Source organism: Thamnophis sirtalis, unplaced genomic scaffold (assembly GCF_051295495.1).
Source record: "Thamnophis sirtalis isolate CommonGarterSnake01/CBP01778 unplaced genomic scaffold, rThaSir2_p1.2 scaffold_5, whole genome shotgun sequence".
NCBI lineage: Eukaryota > Metazoa > Chordata > Lepidosauria > Squamata > Natricidae > Thamnophis > Thamnophis sirtalis.
The window spans coordinates 109311292-109330146 of NW_028261385.1; the positions used below are offsets into that span (position 1 = coordinate 109311292).

An 18855-nucleotide genomic window follows, 5' to 3' on the forward strand; every position below is an offset into this window, starting at 1 on the left:
TTCTGAGTTAGGTTCATCTGATTTTAACAAAGTTGTATATTCTGCTAGCAACTTGCTAGTAGGAAATTTCTTATTGCATTTAATCAAAATATCCCTCTGTCTCATAACATTCGTCTGCCCTATTATATCTTGTATATTTAACATATAAATTCTTCGCTTAAAAAAACATTAACCTGTCTCTTTCAATGTTTCCTTAAAGAATGTTGGAATTTTCTCTTTTGGCTATTCTTCATTATCTTTCCTAATCCTTTAATGAGTTGGCCTTGTTGTTGGCTATTGATTATTCCTTTTTCTTCTTATCTGAGGACCTAATAAGCCATCCCTTGATTTCTTTTTCTGAGTTAATCTATACATGTCCCCTTTTTAAAAATAAAATCCAGTGACAGTATTGCGTGAATGAGTCAGTCACCATGTCAGGGCTGCAGAGAAGCCCTAAAAGACCTTGGAGTGCCCCTTACTCAAAGCCCTTGTATTGTGTTACATTTTGAGAGCAGTATGAACAAACAACTAAGCCAACATCTTCAATGATAAGTCTGTTGCACTTCAGTTGCAAATGGTCTCAAAACACAATTTTATTTATCTGAGTGGGCACCTGTACAAACCCTGGGGTGGTGTGTATAAATGTTTATAAAATGAAGCATGAAGTTCAGGAGTGTGCATACATCTACCAAGGGGCACAATGCTGCTAACTGCTGCTGTGGCCCTTGATGTGTAAAAATTGCCCTCCACTGCTTTGTACTATCTTAAACTCAAGCTGTCACAATTGCAAAATGTCTCATAAATCATGAAGATGTAGGGTTGGGCATTTGTTGCTCTATTCACTTTTGCAATAACAGCTCATCCAGATATTTTAGAGGTTCTGAAATGTCAATGTGCCTTGGGAATACCAAATGAGTTTCCATATTCCAAGTGAGGCCTTACCAAAGCAGTATAAAGTGGTACGAACACTTCACATGATCTTGATATTGTCCCCCTGTCGATATCAGCCCCTAGGCTCTCCCTGCACTTCCATTTTACCTACCCAATATACTGGCTAAGAGACTATCCTGTCAGCATTAAATCTCCAATCCGATAATATTAGATTTCCTAGTTGTTTTTCTGAAAAAGGCACAAAGCTAAAGTTTACACAGATATACAAGAATAAAGGGTTTCAGACTTGCATAACCGGAACTGCTTGTTTTTTTCTTCTTCAAAGCCAGCTCATTGTTTGTTTTTTGGAAGAACTGGGGCTTCCAATGTCCAACAACAAATTACATGCAGAACTAATGTTTTGCATGCCTCCCCCAGCCTTCCAGAGGCCCTCCAGAAGCTGGAAACAGCCCATTTCCGAACTTCCGGTAGGCCCGTTTTTCACCCTCCCCAGGGGAGGGAGAAAATGGCATCCCGCATCCTCCAGAGGCCTTCCGGAAGCCGGAAATGGCCTGTATCCGAACTTTTGGTAAGCCAGTTTTTTGCCCCCCCCCCCCCCCAGGCTTCGGAGGTTTTTCTGAAGCACGGGGAGGGCAAAAAGGGCATCCCCCGGCCCTCTGGAGGCCCTTTAAACCCCGAAAATCAATTGGCCGGTGCGTTCTTGCATGCTGCAGCTTACCAAGTGTGCAATGGCTTGCATGCCCTCAGAGATGGTTCACCATCACAGACTTAGATAATATCGGTTGATGCATTAAAAGATGCAGTGATCCTATGCTACAAGCCCCACCTCCACTGGGTGACTTGTTCTGCTTCCCATGAGCAATGTTCCCTCTAATATTTTTTCAGTGTGAGCAGAAAAGTATAATGTTTGAGCTGCACAGTTTCATGCCTGAGCACCTAAGAGAGCAACAATTTGAACTGCTGTCACGTCTGCTGGTCATTTGCGCAACATTCCAAGGGTCAAGTGCTGATTGCTAGCGAGGTTTCAGCCTGATGAATGCCAGGCATGAAAATATGTCACTCAAACACTATATTTTTCCGCTCACACTGGGGAAAAAAGCCTCTCTGCTCAGCTTTTACATTGTTAGACTGGCTAGAGAGAGACATGGCACCAACAGCCTGGGTCCTGGCATTTTGCAGGCAACCAGTCGTCTCACATTCCTTTGGAATGCAACCCATCACATTTGAATTAGATTTTGCCAATTATCCTACTAAAAGAATCCTATTATTCTAAAATATGACTAACTCAATATTAAAAACTGTAAATATTAATCCTGATAAATAATAGCAGTAATTGTTATTTAGTATGACTAAAATCAGTATTGATATAACAATATAATATCAATCAAAATTGACAATAAACACTAATACAAATATAAAATGTGGAATATAAATGTAATAAATATAATATATAAATGCAATATAAATATAATAAAATAATTTATCATGAAACTCTCCCCCTTTAAAGTAGTAAGATCAATTAAATAGTCTAGCAAGTTTGGACTATATGCTATGTAATATTACTTAAGAATATACATACCTCAGAATCAGATACAACATCCACATCATTTCCAATTGAGTCGATAAAATCATATGCCATGCCAAAACTATTTTAAATAAAGATATGAAATTAATCAAGTATTGCATTTATTTTTCAAAATGAATGTACTATTTTTTTATTATTTCAGTTTTGTACGCCATCTTTTCATTTCCAAGGCATTCAAAGCAGCTAACAGATTTTTAAAAAATTGAAATCTACTTAAAAACTGGTGTTAACATCACCATAATCTAATTCAAAAAGCCTGGCTAAAAACAGGGAATTATCCTCTTCTAAAACCAAAAAAGAAAGAAGAACTGCCATATGATTGTATTCTGTAGTATTTAATCAATGCATAGCTTTCAAATGTAATCCAAATTATATATCTAAATATTACAAATCATTTAAATATCAGAAGATTCGAGGATTGTTTTTTCTGATCTCTTGGCAGAAAGGATGTGTACTGGCATTTTATGGAATTTTAAATGATTAAATCCATGACACAAATTGCACAATAGGAAATCCAGGCCAGAATGCATTTAACTCATTGTATCACCAGGCACCAGAATTTAGCAGGCCCAGGAAAAAAAAAGTAGGTATGGCAACTTTATAGCTAAATTTGATATCATTAAAAAATAAATAGCACGCAGCAACCTTGGCGTCTAAGCGGGCAAGTCCACAGCATGCGCGCCCGCACGTCTGAGACAGGGCATAAAAAGGGAAGGAAAGGCAGGGAGGAGATGACCGGACCCAGCCCCGTGTGGGGTGCCGGCGTGCACGCAAGTGAGTCCCCCGGTGCAGGGTGGGGAAAGGCTTTGTTGAATCGCAGAGAATCAGGAGATGCAGCCACATAATAAATTGCACCAATTCCGCCCAAACTTTTTTTAAAAATGTTATCAAGACTCCTATTTAGCTGGAGGGGGTTTCGTTCGCGATTCCACGGCCGTTCTGCAGAGTGCAAAGACTGCAGCCCGTGTCAGGCAACGACACTGCATGGCAGTGGGAAACTGCTGTGTGGTGTTTACTTGCCATGTGCGTGGCCACACAGCCGCACACCTTAGAGCAGTGATCCCCAACCCCCGGGCCACGGACCGATACCGGTCTGTAGATCAAATGGTACCGGGCTGCCCAAGGAACATTAAATTATTTCCATTTTATTTACTGTGGTGTATTTCTCTCGGGTTTGTTCGACTTTCGACTTTCCATGGACGAGGGGTTAACCGGGAGCTGAGAGATGTCACCTAAAGCCACACCAATACCGCGCCTGCGCAAAATATTGTGATATCGGGGTGCTCTTCTCTGTTCACTGGTACTTTCTCATGTTTAACAGTGCTTGGTGTATGTGTATATTGTGTTTGCTCAAATTTAACCCACAAATTAGCAAAAATGAGTACGAAACAGAGGTCGTTAGAAAGTTTTCTTGGGAAAAAGAAAAGGCCCAGTGAAGAGACAGAAGAAGAGCCTTCAATATCAAAGAAACATAAAACTTTTAACAAACAATACCATGAGTCCTACTTGAAATATGGATTTATCAGGACAGGTGATTCCCACACACCAACCCTGCTCTGCATAGTTTGCAGCAACCAGCTCTCTAATGAGGCAATGAAACCTTCAAAACTGCTTCGCCACTTGAACGCCAAGCATCCTGGATTAAAAGACAAGCCCCTGGAGTATTTTGAAAGAAAAAAACGGGAACGCGAAGGACAGAAGAAATTTATGAGGGCCTCCACATCAATAAAGGAGAATGCACTGAGAGCATCATATTTGGTGGCTAACCGTATTGCTAAGGCTAAAAAGCCATTCACTATCGGTGAAGAATTGATCTTGCCCTCCACTAAAGACATTTGCCGTGAACTTTTAGGAGAGGCTGCTGTGGAAAAGATAGCACATGTGCCTTTGTTGGCTGGCACTGTGACTAGGCACATTGAGGAAATAGCTGAAGACATTGAGACATAATTGTTGGAGAGGATTAATACACTCCAGGTACGCACCCCAGGTTGACGAATCTACAGATATCGACAACAAGGCAATACTACTTGTTTATGTGCGATATCTATATCAGGAGGATGTGCATGAGGATTTCTTATGTGCACTACTTTGCCAACCAACACCACAGGAGCAGAACTGTTCACGTCACTGGATGGTTATATATCAGGACAACTAAAATGGTCCTTTTGTGTCAGCATATGCACAGAAGGAGCTGCTGCCATGACCGGACAACTGTCTGGTTTAACTGCTCGGATTAAGGAGGTTGCATCTGAGAGTGAATCTACGCATTGTATTATTCACAGGAAAATGCTGGCAAGCCGAAAAATGTCACCAGAATTTAACAGCGTATTGATTGATGTTGTTAGTTATTAACCACATCAAAGCACACGCCCTTAACTCACGTCTGTTTGAGCAGCTTTGTGAGGAGATGGACGCAGAGCACAGATGCCTTCCATTATACACAGAAATAAGATGGTTATCCAGAGGAAAATCACTAACCAGAGTATTCGAATTACGAGAGCCATTGCAAAGATTTCTCTCAGAAAAGAAGTCACCGCTGGCAGCACATTTCAGTGACAAGGTATGGGTCACAAAACTGGCTTACTGTGTGACATATTCAGCCTGCTCAATGAACTCAATCAAATGACAACTATTTTCAAGTTGGCAGACAAAGTAGTTGCATTTAAAGCCAAACTGGAGTTGTGGGGACGGCGCGTGAACAGAGGCATTTTGGACATGTTTCAGACATTAGCGGGGATTTTAGGCGAGACTGAGCCTAAGCATTCATTCTCCCAGTTGGTGCACGATCACCTGTCTTTGCTTTTAAAAGAGTTCGAGCGCTACTTCCCAACCACAAAAGACCCACAAACTGGTAAGGAATGGATCCATGACCCATTTGTCAACAACCCAGGCGAATCTAGCATGTCTGTGCAAGAAGAAGATCAACTGCTGGAGATTGCAAATGACGGCGGCCTTAAAACTCCGTTCAAGACAACAACTCTGCTGGTGTTCTGGATTAAAGCCATGGCGGAATACCCTGAGATTGCCACCACAGCACTTAAATCCCTATTGCCATTTCCAACATCCTATCTGTGTGAAGTGGGGTTTTTTGCCATGACAGCAACCAAAACAAAACAACGGAATAAAGTGGACATAAGCAACACACTTCGGATGTCATTGTCTCCTATTACCCCCTGATGGAACCGTCTCGTTGCAAAGAAACAAGCTCAGGGTTATCATTGATTTAGCGTTCTAGTGAGTTAAATGTTAAATCACTTTATATTCATTTTTTGATGTAACTGTATTTTATTTTGAAGGCATGTTTAAATACAATTAAATTTAAATTATTAAATCAAAGCAATCTAAAATATAAACAATCAACGCCCCCCCCCCCCTAGCGAGCCGCGGTAAAATTATCAAATGTTGACCGGTCCGCGGCGATAAAAAGGTTGGGGACCACTGCCTTAGAGGGAACATTGCCCATGAGGTGCACCATTTCCTTTAGTCATCCAAATACACAGATCTACATATGTTAACTAATTAGGTGGAATGTGAATAGGCTTAACTCCTAGCAACCATCTTTGATAAAAAAATTAATACTGTCCCATAACTATTCCAGTGATTGCATTGATTCTATCGATCTCTCCATCAACTGTTTTTTTCCAAATAAAAAAAAACAATATTCCTCTATTGTTTTTTCTAAGGTGGTTATTGAGCCATGTGAGAATGTTTCTGAATCTTGGTGATTTTGAGATAGGTGGCTGGGGAATTCTGGAAGGTGAACTGCAGACATCTTAAAAGATGCCAAGGTTGAGAAACATTGATCTCAATGACACAGAAGCTTTATTGCCCAATTACAAATAAAGTTTAGGCACTGCTTGATTAGATTATTTAAAAAACATATTTCGAAAGTTAGTCTGGGAGTCACTCCCCAGACTTTCAACAAGTCAATGCCGCCTGATTTCTCCCCATTAGCTGTGCAAGACTCATCACACCTCTAAGCGAGTAGATACCCTGGGCCAGAGGGTGGTGATGTAAAGCAATCAATTGCTGTTCTTTCTACGAACATTATTTTTGCCAATGTTCTCAAAACATTTAAATTACAATTAAAAAATAGAGCATTTCCAGAATGTGCAATTTGGTTTTTTTTCCTCAACATGACACTAGGTTGGTCAGAGTGAATATGGATATTTGTGTTCTAACCTCTTTTTTTCAAGGGACTCTTCCTGAGCAATTATTAGCCCAGGAAAACAATATGTGATTCACTGAACTAATATGTTGTTAATCAGGTTTTACTAGTATCTTTTGTTTTGTTCCTGGACAAATCAGACAGAGTCGGCAAATTATAGGTTTGGAAAGAGGCATTCAACTGGTTGTTTCTGGTTTTCAGAGTGCCTGTTGGCTAAGCAAAATGTCTAAGCATGTGGTCTGAGGGGGAGGATCTTACAACTGCAGCTGACTCATGGATCAGATGACCATCTGATGAATGAAAACATCATTCTTTCAGCAACTGCTTCCTCTTAAACGTATATTTTTTTAGAAAAAGAAAGGCAAACTGTTACATTAGGTAATGCAGGGGTAGTCAACCTTTTTATACCTACCGCCCACTTTTGTATCTCTGTTAGTGGTAAAATTTTCTAACTGCCCACCGGTTCCACAGTAATGGTGATTTATAAAGTAGGGAAGTAACTTTATAAAATTTATAAAGCAGAGTTACAGCAAACCCCTACCGCCCATCGTGAAAGCTGGAACGCCCACTAGTGGGCGGTAGGGACCAGGTTGACTACCACTGGGGAAATGGATAGGCACACACAAGCTTAACGGTAACAACAGCTCTTTATTCAGTACAACAAGTGAGAACAATCCAGCGAAGGATGACTCTGAGCTTTTATAGGGAGCTGTCATACCCTTCGACCAATAGGATTAAACCTCTGTTCCCGCTGGAATAGAGGACCTTGGTGGAAACCACTGTAGTTAGAACAAATATCTAACAGAAACTGCTTCCTTGATTGCTCATTTGATTTATACAGACACACACCTTACACAGCATAACCTTGGGTAGATCACAAAGGGAAAAACAATAAAAATAAGAAAAACAAAACCACAATACTAAACTCCTGGTGTTCCCACATCCACTGCTCCATCCACTGCTTCAGTCTCACATTATCCCAACACTTTTGGGAAAAGTAAAAGCTTTTGGAAAGCTAGAAGGGTAAGGCTTACCAGATCTCAGGACGAAGGGTGCTGTAAAGAACAGGGGGCACTGCCTAGATCCCACTAAATGGCAATATTTAAGGAAGGGACCTGGAATCTGCTCACTCAGCAGACCTAATGAGACGTGGTGGCACAGTGGTTAGAATGCAGTACTGCAAGCTATTCTGCTGCCTGCCGACTGCCTGCAATTTGGGCAGTTCAGATCTCACCAGGCTCAAGGTTGACTCAGCCTTCCATCCTTCCAAGGTGGGTAAAATGAGGACCCAGATAGTTGGGGGCAATAAGCTGATTCTGTAAACTGCTTAGAGAGGACTATAAAGCAGTGCCCCCCCAACTGTGGTATATAAGTCTAAGTGCTATTGCTGCTATTGCTAATGAAATAGGCAGATATCCTCAAGGAGATGCAGTCCGTAAATGGCCTGACTATGGGTCATTAAAGGCTTTAAAGGTGATAACAGGTATTTTGAATCAAACCCAGAAACTGAAAGCCAGTGCAGCTCACTCAGCAGCTATGTAACATGGGTGAACCACAGAGTGCCAAAACTGCACCTGCAATCTCATTCTGGACCAGTTGCAATTTCAGGATGGTTTTCAAGGGTCAGCCTCATGTAGAGTACATTGCAGTAAACCAACCAGGTATGAGTGACTGTAAACAAGACCACCTGCTCCAGGAATGGATGCAATTGGTTCACAAGTTTAATCTGTCATGGTTGCCATCTTCAGCAGACACCATGAGTCTAGAGTCTAGAAGGACCCACTCTACCATCTCTGTTGAGAGATGTGCATTACAAGCAAAAGTGAAATATGATGTCTTGCCAGAACCTGTGGTGTGTGTGTGTGTCAAAAACCCAGAACCATTTAATTTTGCTACTGTTGAATTGAAGTGGGTTCTTCCCTATCCAAATCCTGACCCTCCCTGGTTCTTATGAAGATAAAGGGTAGTGGTTTCATATTTCAAAATTTGTTTACTATAACTTTATAATAAAAGTAGTAGTTTCCATGACTTTGGTTTCCAAGTTTGAACTACTTTGGAGGGCAGACATATACAACATGCCATCAGATGAGCTCTTCCAAGCTGCATCAAGTAGATGTTGAAGAGGAAGAGTGAAAGATTCAAAGCATTTTTTTTTCAAAAGGCAACTGGACTTTCTTGTTTTTCCTTGAGGACATTTAGCTTCTCATCCAAGAAGTTTTTTCAGTTCTGCCTCAAGCATCGAGACACCCTAAATTGAAGAGACCAAGGTGTCCACCAACTGGAACCTACCACAGGAGGAGGAGAACTACAGCAAAACAGTGCCTCCCAACGACCAGAGCTAGTCCAGGAAATTACTAAAATCAGTGATACTAAAAACCAGTGAAAGATCCAGGAAGGTCAGAATGGATGGACCACCTCATACCAGGCCCTTCACAGTTAATCCACAATCACGGATAATGCTGTCCTAGCATTAGAGCCAGGCCTGAACCCTGACTGAAAAGAGTCGATCCTGCAGACCAAGCTGGTATTAAATAGCAACAGCCAGAGTCCAGAGGTATCAGGGCTCCAGACAAAAGGCCTCAGGGTTGAGCACAGGGGATCAAAATATATTGTTTCCTCCACAAAAGAGGAAGCTTTTACTCTTTCAGAATAACAAAGTTGGAAGGAACCGTGAAGGTCTTCTAGCCCAATCCTCTGCTCAAGCAGGAGATTGTCTGTCTGATCTCGTCTTAAAAACCTCCAGTGATGGAGCACCCACAACCTCTGGAGGAAAACTACTGCACTGATTAATTGTGCTCACTGACAGGATATTTCTCCTTAGTTCTAGGTTAGTTCTCTCCTTGATAAATTTCCACCCGTTACTTCTTGTTATGCCCTCAGGAGCTTTGCAGAATAGGTTGACCCCCTTTTCACTGTGACAGCCCCTCAAATATTGGAAGACTGCTATCATGTCATCCCATTCCTCCTCTTTGTTAGACTAGATATACCCTGCAACCGTTCATCATATGCTTTAGCCTCCAGTCTCCCAATCATCTTTGTTGCTCTTTTCTGCACCCTTTCTAGAATCTCAACATTACTTTTGTATCCAGGTGACCAAAACTGGAGGAAGTACCATATTCCAAGTGAGGCCTTACCAAAGCAGTATAAAGTGGTACGAACATTTCACATGATCTTGATATTGTCCCCCTGTCGATAACAGCCCCTGGGCTCTCCCTGCATCTCCATTTTACCTACCCAATATACTGGCTAAGAGACTATCCTGTCAGCATTAAATCTCCAATCCGACAATATTAGATTTTTAGTTGTTTTTCTGAAAAAGGCACAAAGCTAAAGTTTACACAGATATACAAGAATAAAGGGTTTCAGGCTTGCATAACCGGAACTGCTTGTTTTTTTCTTCTTCTTCAAAGCCAGCTCATTGTTTGTTTTTTGGGGGAATTGGGGTAGAACGCTTCCAATGTCTGAGGGCTCCAACAACAAATTACATGCAAAACTAATGTTGTATCATTTGCTTTTAATAGAATTAAGACGTGTAGTACAGATTTAACAGTAACACCTTTGTAAAAAAATGATATTTTTTTAACTTTTGCAAAATAAGCACTACATGTTTAGATGTGTGTATATACACCCCGTAAGAATGTAAGAAAAGAAAAGAACTTCTAAGTGACTCTTTAGAAATAAGTCAAGTCGTCATGCTTTTCTTTCTTGCTCTGATAATTCGTGAGCTCTATTGGCTTGTTTTCATGGGGGAGCCTTTTGTACACTCGAACATGATAGTACTCTTCATTCCCCACATGGATCTAGAAGATAAAAAAGCCAATCAGATCCAATATCAGAAAAAGATCTTATAAACATTTTACAATATCTCAGGAACCTTAGGAGTGGGAGGTCTGCATCCAGATCACAGGAAGGGTTTTGGCATCTCCATCTTTTTTACCTTGAAAAAGGACACCAGACTAACAGAGTTGGAAGGACCTTGGAGGTCTTCTATTCCAACCCCCCACCCAAGCAGAAGACCCTACACCATTTCTGACAGATGGCAGTCCAGTCTCTTCTTGAAAGCTTCCAGTGATGAAGCTCCCACAACTTCTGAAGGCAACTTCTGTTCCATTGGTTGTTTGTTCTGTCAGAAATTTTATCTTTATTTCCAGGTTGAATCTCTCCTTGATCATTTTGCGTCCATTACTCGTCTGGCTTTCAAGCGCTTTGGAAAATAGCTTGACCCCTCCTCTCTGTGGCAGTCCCTCAAATATTGGAACACTGCTATCATGTCTCCCTGGTTCTTCTCTTCACTAGATTAGTCATGCCCAGTTCCTGTAACTGTTCATCATATATTTTAGCCTCCAGTCCCTTTATTATTAATACAATTTTAACTTAGTCTTTTTCTCCCTGATCCATTACTACTATCTGCACAAAGCACTTATGGGAGTTGTACAGCTCCTGCATATATTACCTGAACAACCTTTGTTATATCTATTACACTGGGCAGCAAAGGTATTTTTCTTTCAATTGGCAGCGGGCACAGTGACCTATGGGGAAATCTAGAATGTTTTCATTTCCAGCCGATAAACTAGATGTAGTTTATCACTCACAAAAGCTGGAGAAATCTGAGTTGTAAAATTTGAATGATGACTGAAGAGTAGCAAAGTGGTACTGGGGGATTTTTACAGCCCAGATAAAGTAGTACTATGCAAGAGGAAATTTATACTATAGCATCTTATAGGAACCACATGTACTACCTTGATGAAATAGTTTACTCCGGCAACCACTTGTGCTTTATATAAAACAGCATCGAAGATGTTGAAGTTCCTGCTTTCTTTTTCTTCCAGCTGTGACTTTATCTTTGGGAACAGAAAATGAGAAAAATGCTTGTTGTTGCTGTTTAAAACTATCAAAACACACATCCTGCAATGCCACAGTCTTTATTGAAGATACAAACAATAAATGCAGAAATGAAATAAAACATGAAAGCTTGAAAGATGCTCTCTAAAAAGATACCACTGAAAGCATCTGCTTTCCAGCTTGAAATGCCCCCAAACTAAGTGTGGTACATTCTTGAGACAATGTTTTACTGTTTTTATTTCCATGCTTATGTTTATATTTTTATAAAGCCTTGGTCTTGGGGAATTCAAGCATACTTTCTACAGATTATACCTCATCCCCGGTCAGCCCCAAGAGCCAGTTGTTCTACACCATTTAGCACTTGGTGTATAGATCGTAGAATTAGAAGTTTTTGTTTCACAGATGAAGAATTAAACCATTCTTCTTTTCCAGCTAAACATGAACTATTATGTTTTGTGACCATTTGTACAAGCCCTTCCTTTTCTGTTTCACATTTAAAGGATTTACTCTATTAGACGATGCTTAGTTTAATTGTTCTGGAGTGTTTTGGATGTCCAGTTGTAGTAGAAAGGAAGTAAGAAATTTTGGTGGCTCACTTAGTTTACCATCTTATTCTGTCTTACTGGGATGGAAACTCCACTGATCTCAGTGGTATTTATTCAGATACAATATACACTGTTAAGAGTATTTAAAAAAAAACAACAGGTTACCCATCCTGTCTAATAGGAAAATTTAATTACCCAGCACTATTCAATAAATTTATTCTTCACTGTTAGAATAGAAAGCCTATGTTTAGTGTTTTAACATCCTTTCTATTTGAAAATGAATTCTACCAGTGCAAGTGGAATTACTGTAAATGCACTTGTGTTTACAGTCCTGCTCTAGAACCAAATTCCTATAGATTACTCATTTAATAAAGCAAATCTATTTCAACTCATGTGACTTATAATTCTACAAAAAGGAGCAATTCTGATGGGCTGCATTTAGAAAATGCACTAAGTCATTGTTTTTTGAAGCATAATAGAGCCACAACTAACAGCTTATGCCACATGTTAAACCATCACAATGGTTTGGTTCACAGTGCAAAGTATGCCAGAATCAAGGACATTTTATGTTTTTTATTGTAAATACATTATAGATTAACTATACATCACTACATCAATCATGAGTATATGTAAAATTGTAAATTAGAAAATAATAAATCCAGGATAACCATGAAGTGAAATGAAATGAAATGGAAATACTGTTTATTCACTCAACAACCAACAAAATAATATTAATGACTGCAAAAGGATTTTGAAGAAATAAATAGGAAAAAAATCCTTTTGTGTGGAAAGTGATATACAAAACTTTATTTGCTAAACTTCTCTGTGACACCACAAGATACATCAGGAACCAGCAAAGATATGCTTGACTTGCTGTGCCTGGTAGATAATCATAAAAAGCAACAGAGAAAGCAGAGCTACACTGCAATGAAGTAGTTCATTAAAAGCAAATGTTATATCCTCTCATTAAATCAGAATATTTGGGAGGGGGACTTCTTGTTGCTTGTTTGTCCTAAATCAAGATGTCATATTCTTCCAATCGTCCAGTCTTATGACTGAACATTTTACAAATCTCTGGCATGGAAATGCAATCTTTACAATATTGCAAAGCACAAGCAAAAGTTTAATTCTGGGTATAAACTAGCTCTTTATTGAAGTGTCTGACTCAGCTAATTTCCAAACTTTAAAAGAAATAAAATACTGGAAAATAGATGCTATTTCCTGTCCTGCTTTTTGTAATGAGTGACAATTGGGTCCCCAGAATGAAGCAACAACTCTAAAATATCAGTTTAAATACATCAGAAAATAATTTCTGGATTTCCCCCCCCCCCCCCCCCCATATACAATTCGAGGCTCTAATATATCAGATATTCTTTCCTCCTCCTATTTTCCCCACAACAAGGCAGCTGGACCCCTCTCCTGCAAAAGATACCTCAGCCTATGGAAGGAAAAGGGGCATAGGAAGCTTCTCGGAAGGGATCCTCCCTAGTTTTCTGGAAAGTGAAAACAAAGGAGGGGAAGAAATACTTTTGGGCTTTTAAGAGTTTGTTAATGTAATCTTACAATATAACTTTATTCATACTTGTACTTCTTGTCTGGACTACCACGAAGGGCTAAATAGCATGTCAGAGCCTTTGCAGGCTGATGATTCTCTATGGGGAAAGGCAACACTCACTGCTGTCTGTTTGGGTGTTTAAAAAGGGACTTGAAAATAACAGTGGAATGATGCCCTCCAATCTGGGCTTGTTGTGAGCGTCTAAAATGCACTAAAATCCACTTGGCCATCATGGGACACCCAATGGCAGATTCCAACCGAGCTCCTTAGGGTTTTTTTGGTCAAACCACAGCCATAGTTGGTTGAAAGGGCGAGGCACGAAGCACAGCAGTTTCATCCCCCCACTACTCGGGCAAACCGCAGCCTCCACCACTGAATAATCCACCCACCCCGTCCCAATTAGAAAGGGTAAAGGCTTTGTTCGGATGAAGCCAAGTTACAAAGGCGACAAGGGGAAAACTTTGGCAGACAACTGGAGGCTTCCGGGTGAGCGCTGGTAATGGGGAGAAAAGGGAAAGAAGTTCTCAGGCGAGGATGCAAAGTTGGCTCTTTTTTCTTTTTACCTCCTGCGTGATTTGCTGCGTCTCCGCAGTGGCTGCCTTTGGCTCGGAGAGTCCGCCGCACGACATCGCTGCTGGAGGGAAGGAGGAGATACCTGCGCCCGCTCCCTATTTGCAAACACAAACCTAGCGTTTTCCACCCCCAGCCCCTCGCCGCCCAGGCCTTTATATCAGCTGTGCCCTGTTAGGGGCGTAACCAGGGGGTGGTGCTGACGAAGCATCTCATTCATGTGTTTCCGGGTTCCGAAGCCATTTTTGGAAAAACCTCCCCTGTGAGTCAGTCAAGAAGCTGGGAGGCTTGAGCGACGAAGGGGATCGGGTTGCTCGTGACGGTGACTCAGTTAATAGTGTGTGGAAATAAAGCGTAGGAAGAAAAGGAGGAAAATGGACTTCTAACTCAGCCATTTTTATTTGAGCGGCTTCAGATCCTAAACGCTGCGTGATTGTAGGTGGAATGCAAATACAATCCATTATCTTGTCCGGTGGAGTAAACGGGCTGTAATATGGTGGCAGCGTTTTCACACAGTGCTGTACACCAGGGGTCTCCAACCTTGGCAACTTTAAGTCTGGTGGACTTCAACTCCCAGAATTCCCCCAGCCAGCTTTGCTGGAATTCTGGGAGTTGAAGTCCTTCAGGCTTAAAATTGCCATGGTTGGCGATCCCTGCTCTAAATCAAAAACATGCATAGGATGCAGGGCCCCTTATTTTAACAAGTCATCCCCCAGAGGCCACTGGCAAATCCTGTTTATCACATCTAGCCAGTATTTTTTGGCAATGCCTAACCTTAAAGCATGGATCTGTCACCGGATGTGGATTCCAACCGACTATTTTAGTTTTACGAGGGATCCCTCCCGAATCACTTCCATGAATTAAAGCAAAAGAATGATAAACTGAGCCTTCTGAAATTTGCCAACTAATAATATACAACACAACAAAAAACTCACCTGGCCAAGGTGCTTAGAAATAGGAGAATCCATGCCTTGCATGATATTAGTTTTCCTTGTTTCTAGAATAATGTTTACGTTTTTAAAGACAGTTTGTTTAGTGACCACTCAAAGTTACAATGGCACTGAAAAATCTGACCTATGACCTTTGCAGCATCCCTATGATCATATGATCAAAATTCAGCTAAGCTTGGTTCATATTTATGACCACTGCTGATTCCCAAGGCCATGTGATCACTTTTTGCAACCACCTTATAAGCAAGATCAATGAGGAAGCCAGATTCACTTAACAACTGGGTTACTAATTTATCAACTGCAGTGATTCACTTAAAAAGCTGGGCCAAGAAAGGTCATAAAATGGGGCAAAACTCACTTAACAGAAATTTCGGGCTCAATTGTCGTCATAAGTCGATGACTACCTGTTCATGATTCTTATGAATTGATGATCCACAGTGAGAAAGCAAAAACATGTTAGCAATACTTATTTTTATTTTGAGTAAAAATTATCTCCAGATGCTTTGGAATGGTTTTAACTATAAGAGTGCTCAGATGTTTTCCACTGGTTTTGAGGGTTTGCACTTATCTTGTACATTAGGGACAGAAGTGCACATGACAACAAATGTGTACATGTCCATGATACGATATTTGCTGAACTATGGATGTTCAAAAATAACATTCATCGAATAATAAATAACATACATGACCATATTGTAATGCTGTAGAAACCTCTAGGACATCCTGAGCTTTGAGCTGTGCTATTGAAATTTTGTAACTGTGTTTTGCTTACAGTTACACATTAAGCAAACCATGGAAGACCCACAAATGATACTTAGTTTATATCTCACCCTAGGTCACCTAAGCAATGCCACAGAGGTTCTGTTCCAGTGACCGGAGGCTTTGGGGGCCTAGATACACAATCTGACCCTGGATGTCTGAACTTTTACATGCAGCAGACAAAGGCATTTAAATATAGGTTCACGATGATTTCTTACCAAATGATCCCTCTCCAGAGAAGAGAAAAGACAAGGGGTAGAAAAGTAGTGATTCCAAGATCACGAAGGGGTTAATCCATGCCCAATAGTGAGTATCTATACTAGCATGAAAAGGAGACTATATAAATATTTAATTGCTTTAGGATGGCAATTACATGCTAAATACTGGATTTTTGAGTAACTAATTTAGTTAACTAAACCAAAGTGCTGAAAATTACTTTTAAACAATACAGTATAGTTCTATATAAATTGTAGCAGATTTATCAGACTATTTCACCCTCTACATTTTCTATTCCCATATCATGTGTGTGTATATATATATATATATATATATATATATATATATATATGTATAATTTTCACATCTAATCTATTTCTTTATGAACCAAAAATACACCTTCTTTCTCAGTTCTCTCTATCTCATATGCCTGAGAAGATTGTAAAACTGTTCATTTACCATTGTGTTGGCTATTGATAGTTTCTTCTACAAGTTGCAGGCATTCAAACACAGAAGAGTTCTCAGTAATTCTTTATATAAAGGGCTGATAAGATGAGGCCCTTTATATAATTAATTTTATGGGGTACTTTTAAAAATTTGTCTAACTCACAGAAGTAGCAACAGTCTCTCTATGACCAACATCACTATGAATGTTTTCTGAAATTTCCTGTTCTTAATGGACTAAGAAATCAAAGAACTGATAGAAAACCACAGCTTTTAATTTATAAGATGAGGGGGAAATCTCACTCTTTCAAGAGTCTCAACAACTTTTTCGTATCATGGTGACCGGAATTGAAGGCAGTATTCCAACTGTGGTCTTATACCAGTGGTGGGTTTCAAAAATTGTTCGAACCTACTCCATGGGTGTGGCCTCCATTGTGGGAGTGGCTTGCCACCGATGTGACTGGATGGGAGTGGCTTGCCGCCCATGTGACCAGATATGAAGATGCCGACAACACTTGTCAGAACCACCTTAAATTACCTCACACACAGCATTGGCATGCATAAGAATATGATGTAAACTTTTTTTTAAAGGCATCTTTGGTTTGCATTAAAACAACTTCAACACATGCAATGGTCTGATTGCACCACAAATGCAGTAGTCATCCTTACCTTTCACAGAGGCACTGAGTTTTATAAATATGAGCATGATAGTGTAGAATAATCATATCCAAGGACCAGTGGTGGGTTTCAAAAATTTTTGGAACCTCTTCTGTAGGTGTGGCCTGCTTTCCGGGTCCACTGGTGGAACCTCTTCTAACCGGTTCGGTAGATTTGACGAACCGGTTCTACCGAATAGGTGCGAACTGGTAGGAACCCACCTCTGTCTTATACCGAGGCAGTATATAGCAATACTAACACATCACTTGATCTTGATATTATCCCTCTGTTGATGCAACCTAGAACTGCATTGGCTTTTTTGGCAGCTGTGGCACACTGCTGACTCATAGTTAAGTTGTGGTCTGTTAGGACTCCTAGATCCTTCTCACAGTTAATGCTGATGAGCCAGTTACCACCTATTCTATATCTGTGCATTTGTGTTTTTTTTACTAAGTGTAAGGCCTTTTTTCACCACTGAATCGCATTTTGTTGGATAGGGCCCAGTGTTCAAGTCTTAGTTTAATTCTCAGTTTCCAAATTCAGTAGGACCCGAAAAACTCATGACTAATATTCTCTAAGGGTCAACTCAGCAATGAAATTGACAATAATTCAGTATCTGGCTTGTGAAATGTAATTAACTGAGAAATGTTGGATATCACAAAGCTCTGATATGTGAGCCCTATTACTTTCTTTCAACTTGATCCACTTTGTGGAAGCATTACATGAATAATATGGAAGTAAGTGCATCATATATACCACTGAAGATGTGGAGTTAAACTGATAACATATAAGTTTCAGAATACTGAAACAAAGCTTTTTTGTGAGTTCCATAAGAAGATTGCTGTATCTGGGCTGCAAAGAAGTTAAGCAAATTGACAGTGGAAACTTACTATAGTGTAGTTTACTGCCCTCTAGTGGTTCCTGGGTTGGTTGCAGTCCAAATATGACAGTCCTGTTCAATGTGTTCCAGATTCCAAGAGTCAATTGGCTATTTTGAATAGCTGCGAATATTGTGTAAGGTGTTTTTTTCCTGCTCTCAGGGCTGAGCAATTACATTTCTGGTCAGGATTATTTTAGTTATTAAAAAGATTGGAGATTAGCAGAATCCAAAGTGTACAACAATAATCAAAATAAATCTGGAATTTATATTGCTCTACATATCCCTGACATTGACAGCTCTTGATAACATCTGCCTTTGAAATGTGGACTTGAAAGATGGGGGCATTTAAATCAAAGGCAGATTCCCTTCTCCCACATCTGAATTATTTTTGTAATGCTGGTACAACACTGTAGCCTTCTGTAATTAGTCTTTCCAAAGATGTTTAAAATGTCACAGGTCAAAGAGTGTGCATGCACCTTCTTTTCTATTCTAGCAGCCAACCTGCATGTCTGCCTGCACCCTGAGAATCTTTCATTATAGGACTCTTTTAATCCTGCATTCATTTTTGCCCATAATACGTTTTAGCATAAACCTGATGCAGGACTTGTCTTTGTCATTTAATGTAACAGGTTTAAAGTTTATGTAAACATTTAGGGAGGAATAACGTCATTGAGGGTGATAAGGCAGTGATCTGCCAAGAAGAAAAGAATAGTATTAATACCAACAATAATTCAGGCCTAATAAAACAAAGATCTGATATTTAGATGTACTGCTTTTCAGAACGGGATTGTTTCCTTGAACAAATACAGATGTG

The 18855-nt window shown here is 40.1% G+C and overlaps 2 protein-coding genes across 2 annotated transcripts; one reads left to right on the top strand and one right to left on the bottom strand.

Annotated features, from left to right (window-relative positions):
• Positions 1-5017: 5017 nt before the first annotated feature.
• LOC148045541 (SCAN domain-containing protein 3-like) lies at positions 5018-5632 on the top strand. The gene has a single exon (XM_087717030.1). The coding sequence runs from the start codon at positions 5018-5020 to the stop codon at positions 5630-5632; it is 615 nt and encodes a 204-aa protein (XP_087573156.1).
• A 4490-nt stretch (positions 5633-10122) lies between these two features.
• Positions 10123-14299, bottom strand: CSTA (cystatin A). Its single transcript, XM_014062043.2, has 3 exons — positions 14129-14299; positions 11363-11464; positions 10123-10423 (listed from the first exon to the last, which is right to left on the bottom strand). Exons 1-3 carry the CDS (start codon positions 14192-14194, stop codon positions 10295-10297), a joined length of 297 nt encoding a protein of 98 aa, XP_013917518.2. The 5' UTR covers positions 14195-14299; the 3' UTR covers positions 10123-10294.
• Positions 14300-18855: the final 4556 nt, after the last annotated feature.

Bases quoted from the DNA above. Each gene is read 5' to 3' on its own strand.
- LOC148045541 (XM_087717030.1), top strand. From the start codon at position 5,018: ATGGGTCACAAAACTGGCTTACTGTGTGACATATTCAGCCTGCTCAAT.
- CSTA (XM_014062043.2), bottom strand. From the start codon at position 14,194: ATGTCGTGCGGCGGACTCTCCGAGCCAAAGGCAGCCACTGCGGAGACG. The intron at 11,465-14,128 runs GTAAAAAGAAAA...CTGTTCCCAAAG, and splicing joins CGCAGCAAATCACGCAGGAG to ATAAAGTCACAGCTGGAAGA. The intron at 10,424-11,362 runs GTAGTACATGTG...TTTATCTTCTAG, and splicing joins GAGTAAACTATTTCATCAAG to ATCCATGTGGGGAATGAAGA.